We start from the raw sequence: 5,317 nt of genomic DNA on the forward strand, positions 1-5,317 counted from the left end.
GTAGCCATCTCACAAAGCTCCAGGAGCAAAGAGAAGCCCTACCAAGAGGCCCATGACCCCTCCTGGCTTTGGGGAGCAGGGAGGAGGCCGGGCAGCAATTCCCCACCTGAAACAACCCTTTTTTAGCCCAAGGAGGTGGGCCCAGCCGCAGAAAGGAGGCTCTGCCTCCACCAAAGGCGGGACGGAAGAGGGCAGGAGAAACCCGGAGCTCCAGGTCTCCTCCGCTCTAAGACGCCCCAAACCGCTCCCGCTTGGCAGGTTGCATTTCCCGGAGGCGTCGGAGAACGGCTGCGGGACTGCGAAACACGGGAAGCTGGAGAACGAGATCTGCGACGGCGAACACGAGTGGGTTTGCCAGAAAAAACCTTTCCAGCTCACCGCGGGGACGCTGGAAAACCAGGAGAAATGCAACGCCACCGTCTGACACGCGCCTCTCCCCAARGGCTCCGCCGGGAATTTCGGGGTTGGAAAAAAAAAAAATTATGTTTTTTTTGCTGCATTTAGTCTGCAAGGTGAAAGGCGATCGCGGGAGGCAGCTCTGTCCCAGCAGCCTGGCCGACATCAGCAGCTCCGACGCTGCCTTCTTAAGCGCTAAAAAAGCAATAAAAAGCCCACAAACCTGCTCTCGCTATGTTTATTGAGTTTAACTGRATCAGACTTAGGTAGACAGGGTTGAGCCCAAGCAGGTTTTAAGCATCTCCAGGGATTTCTCCTCCAAAACCTCTCTGGGCAACCTAAGTCGTCCTTGGCAGCAGTGGGATTCGAACCCACGACCCTGGAAGAGGCTGGAGTCTTCACCCAGCGCCGCAGGGCGCTCGGCCACGCTAAAATATCGGTTACCCCGCACAAAACTTGGGGYGCTGTAAGGCCACAGGCTGACAAAACAGAAGATAAACTCAAAAGCAGGCAAGGCTGAAGTTACACGCGGCGAGATTCCTGCGTCCGTCTGTCCGAGCGCGATCTCAGCGCCGCTGAGAACGCCGAAACACGGAGTTAAAAAAGAAAAAAAAAAATCAAACCAAGATGCAAACCCAAACGAACACGCGAGCACTGCACCCACCTTCATCGTCCYTCCCTCCTCGTCCCCCTTTCCGAAGCTCCGGCCACCCCCACGGACCGAAATTCGGCCGTTTCGCCCCCAGTTGGCTTTGCAGGGCAAACGCCGCTTACGAAAGCACGTGGCGTTGGATCGGCTTGTCCCGCGTAGTAGCGGACAGCAGAGAATCACGCATCTCTGGGCAAAAAATATATATGTATTATATACGTAATATATATGTAGCTGCATAGCAATGACAAATACCAGTGCTAGGAAAGTCCTACCAAATTTTTTTATTGGTGGTGTACACAGCTTTGGTAAGCAGGTCTACCTGCAAACACAGCTGAGGAAAAGGGTGGGGGGGAGGAAAAAAAAAAAGCAAAAACAACCCCAAAACAGCTTCTCAMTTTCTCCTTTCCACTGTCTTGAATCACGGGTTCTTATTTCCTTTCCAGAGGACGTAGCTGTCGGGCCTGCTGCAGACCCAGTTCTTGCTCGTGTGGCACAGGGAGGAGCTCACCCTCTTCTCGTTGATGTACGCGCACCGTCCTCCTCCTCTCACCTCGAACCTGCAGGGCGGACGCGCTCAGCGGGGAAACGGCGCAGGACGGCGACCCCCCCCCTGCCCGCCCCCGCCAAGCCCCGGGGGGCTTCCTCGTCCCCGTCCCCCCCCCGTCGCCTAACACGGACAGACGGACGGACAGACCGAGGGACTGACCAGTTGTTGAAAGCTGTGCCGTTAGTCCACCTCCAGCTCTCGTCGCCCTCCTTCCTCAGCCCGAACCAGTGGTTAGCCGGACCCTTGTAACGCTTGATGAAGATCTCGAGAGCAAAGGAACCCCGTCAAGCCGTCTGTGCCCGGGACCCAGCACCCTCGTTTCGTTCGTCTCCCCCTTTCCCAGGGCGGGAGATCGAGCCCGGGTCTCACCAATTCGTCCTCGCTGCTGACGTCGGCCAGCGAAGCGCCGGCGGCCTCGCAGCTCTTCTGGCTGGAGTGCCAGTCGCTCTCGTTGATGGAGAAGTAGTAGCATTTTCCTCGGAAACCCAACCAGGTATCGGGACACACGTAGGAGAAGCCAGGSGAAGACAAGGAGGACATCGCCAAGGCCACTGAAAAAGCAGCAGCTCGGTGAGACCCCCCCCCAGCAGCCCCCCCCCCCAAAAAAAAAAAACAGGATGAGCAGGAAAACGGGAGCTTTCCCCCGGCTGGGCAGATCGGGGACGCGCCGAGGAGGACAACGTCCTTGCAGGAAGGAAGCAAGCAAGGAGCTGGTGGTAACGCTAGTTCAGAGAGGGCTCGGCGGGACGGGACCCGGCTCCGCCGGCCGGTTCCCTCGCGCTGGGAAAACCCTGGGATGCTCCCTCCAGAGGGGAGGCGTTTCCTGTTCCTTCCCGGCAGCACTCACCGCTCAAGCCTATCAACGCCCCGATGAGCACCAAGACCACCAACGTGATGGCCAAAGAACGTCGTGAGGAGGTGCGTTTCCTCTCTGCCTTGCTGGATGCTGATTCACCTCCAAGGAGAGAGCAAGGACAGGTAGAGGCTTAGACCTTTCTCCCACCCCTTGCTCTTTCCCTGATGTCTTCCAGGAACCCTGCGGCTGCGATGGAGACTCCTTCTACTGGCAAATCTTCGCTCAGGGCCCTTTTTCTTGCAGGATTAACCGTCCCTTCTCATCTCGTTAGGGCCGGGAACGGGGGAACTGCTCCCCAGCGTCGCCTTCGAGGGGTGGAAGAGCCCAAGACCTCGGTCTACTGAAGGCATCTCCACGTCTTCGAGCACCCGGCGACGGAGCCGCGGCACAAAAATTCAGCGCGGCCCCGAGAGGTGCCCCGCGTCCCACCCCGCTGGGAGACCTTGCCTCGAAGCACGGCAAGGTATCGTCCCCACTCCTGCCCCGAAGCCTCGAGCCGCACGTCTACCCCATTCGCTCGGTTTCTCCGCATCTTCCGGAGAGTCGAAAATTTCTCCTTCTTCTACGGCCTTCCTCTCTTGGCAGCCTTTCCCCATCGTTGCCAGAGACGCGCTTGCGCTGGGGGTTTAAGGCAGCATCACCGCTGAGGCTTAGAAAGAAATAAAAAGGAAAAGAAAAACAATTAACTTTTCCTTCTAAGTCAGTTCAGCGAAGGAAGTCCCAATTCCTTATTATTTGCAGGAAGTCTCCAGTCTCGGGAACAGGCCGAGTTTCACGCGATAAGGGGTCAGCCAGWAGAGAAAGAAAGAATAATAATTGCTCCAGAACATTTCGGTCCCTTTTCTGGCCACAACATGAAAAAAAATCGTTGCGTGCCCCCTAGGGAACATACCTGGGGAAATCTGCTCTGTTTTGGGGTTTATATACGAATATATACATATATATATATATATATACACATATATATATGTTTATATGTATGTATTTCCCCTCTTCCTCCCTCCGTCGGGGCTATTTTTCTGCCCCGCAAGGAACTCAAGAGCCAGGGGCGCACGAGGAATTGATTTATTTTTTTTTAATAAAAAATAAGATATAAAAAACGAGCAGCCAGGAGGAAGGCAAATTTAAAACAGACCATTGAGTGAGAAGAAAGGCAAATTTAAAAATAAACAATTCTCAGAAGCCAGGACCGGGGCGGAAACCAGCTGCACTTTCGCAACAGGAGGGCACGTTCCTGCGAAGCTGCGATAAACTACTTTTTATTCTGAAAAACAACCGACAGCTTTTGCAAAGGGGGAAACAACCCTTTCTGCCGCAACAGCAAACAGCTTTTTCGCTGCCTCTGCGCAGGGCAAACTGTTCTCTTCCCTCTGGCATCGCAACCGAGGAGGAAAAATAAAGCAAGGAAACCCCGAGAACTGCCCTGGCAGCGCTCCATGTAATGATAAATTACCTTGAGAGTAAAACGTGAACCCTGCCGAGCAACAGCAGCAGCTGCTGCGGGAAGTTGGGATTTTTTTTGCAGAGCAAAGCAGGACACAGCTTAGTTCGTCTTTTTTTTCTGCAAACTTGCAGGGTTTTGGTGGGGGAGAGAGAAAAGAGCATTTCGGGGACATTTCTAGCTCGTGGCGGTTTGGGAGCTGGTTTGGATTGGGGCTGCGCGAGGGAGAAGACAGAACCGGGGCGAGAAGCGATAAGGTTGCAAATAAAATATAACTCCACAAAAAAAAAATACAATAAAATAAAGCGGAATTGATTGTGAAAGCAAGCGGGCGCACGCGCTCGGCGCGGGTGCAAGCGTTTGGTTCTGGGCTGAAGCCTCTTCTCGTATTTTCCTTTTTTAAAAAAACAAAGAATTTAAAATAAAAGCAGTTCCTTTGGTGGGGAGGGAAAGGAAGACAAATATATTTATTTTTCACAACCCCATCAATAAAGACAGCAAACAGAAAAACAGAAAAAGCTAAAGTTTGGGCTTTACCTCTCCCCGAACCGGTCTGGCTGTTAGACAGCTCCCCAGCATCGCTCTTGCTGTGCTGGTGCAAAATAAAAGCAGGTCCTCTTAGCTTTTTTTTCCCCCCTGGGGGTGATTATTTTCCTGCTTACACTGAGATTTCTTTAAGAATTTCCATCTGGAAAAAGGACAACGAGGAGGGGGTGAAAGAAGCTGCTGGGAGTGGAAAATGCTTGCAAAGAGGAGGAAAGGGGAGGTGGGGGAAAAGAAATGCAACCACAAATGTGACTGAGAAAYAGCCAGAAATTCAGCATGGCAGCAAGCAGCAGCCGCTGGGGCTTTCCAGGGCGGCGGCGGCGGATCCCGGCCAAAAAAAAAATAAAAAATAAATAAAGGCTTCAAAGGAGCAAAGCAGAACACGCGGGTTGGAGCAACCGGGTCCCGCAGAGGCACCGCTGCTTGACGGCCGAACGGGACGCTCGCAACTTGCTTTGCTTAACGAGCCAAAGCTCGTTAATTTGGAAGCGGGAGCGGTGCAGGGCGAAGCGAGGCGAAACCCCCCTCCCTCGGCTCCGACGTCCGCGGGAAAAAGGCTCCGCTCGGGCGACGCAGCYGCTGCCCGTTCTGCACAGATACGTTTGTATATATTTATTTTTTTGGTGCTAATGCTCTGCTTTTTCTCGCTGTTCGCACTTACCTCCTGCCTGAAGCCCGGGCTCCATAAGTTCCTGGTTGCTGGTTGCTTTCATTTCTGAAAGATGACGCACGAGGAAGGAAAAAAAAAGAAGAGAGAGAGAGCAAACAGATGTTTTCATTGATTAAACAGCTGCAACACTCACAGTTTTAAGGGCTGCTGCCAGCTTTAAATTCCCTAGGATAGGAGTAGACAGGCGCACGCACCTCGCCTCTGCTTTC

The 5,317-nt window shown here is 53.4% G+C and overlaps 1 protein-coding gene across 5 annotated transcripts in view; it reads right to left on the reverse strand.

Moving 5' to 3' along the window:
- Positions 1-620: 620 nt before the first annotated feature.
- Positions 621-5,317, reverse strand: part of LOC146589009 (C-type lectin domain family 2 member B-like) — a 5,439-nt gene continuing 742 nt past the window's right edge. For 2 of the 5 annotated variants that reach the window (XM_085316921.1, XM_085316922.1), the window contains exons 2-8: positions 5,100-5,153; positions 4,430-4,484; positions 2,960-3,100; positions 2,443-2,550; positions 1,965-2,146; positions 1,755-1,858; positions 621-1,605 (exon numbers count right to left, since the gene is read on the reverse strand). In XM_085316921.1, coding sequence (XP_085173047.1) covers positions 1,467-1,605; positions 1,755-1,858; positions 1,965-2,146; positions 2,443-2,550; positions 2,960-3,047 — 621 coding nt within the window. In that variant the 5' untranslated portion in view covers positions 3,048-3,100; positions 4,430-4,484; positions 5,100-5,153 and the 3' untranslated portion in view covers positions 621-1,466. The remainder of the gene's footprint in view (positions 1,606-1,754; positions 1,859-1,964; positions 2,147-2,442; positions 2,551-2,959; positions 3,101-4,429; positions 4,485-5,099; positions 5,154-5,317) is intronic. The other 3 variants (XM_085316919.1, XM_085316920.1, XR_014897298.1) reach the window with 2 other exon arrangements.

This window comes from Rhea americana, unplaced genomic scaffold (assembly GCF_003343005.1).
Source record: "Rhea americana isolate MKP2758 unplaced genomic scaffold, rheAme1 scaffold_481, whole genome shotgun sequence".
NCBI lineage: Eukaryota > Metazoa > Chordata > Aves > Rheiformes > Rheidae > Rhea > Rhea americana.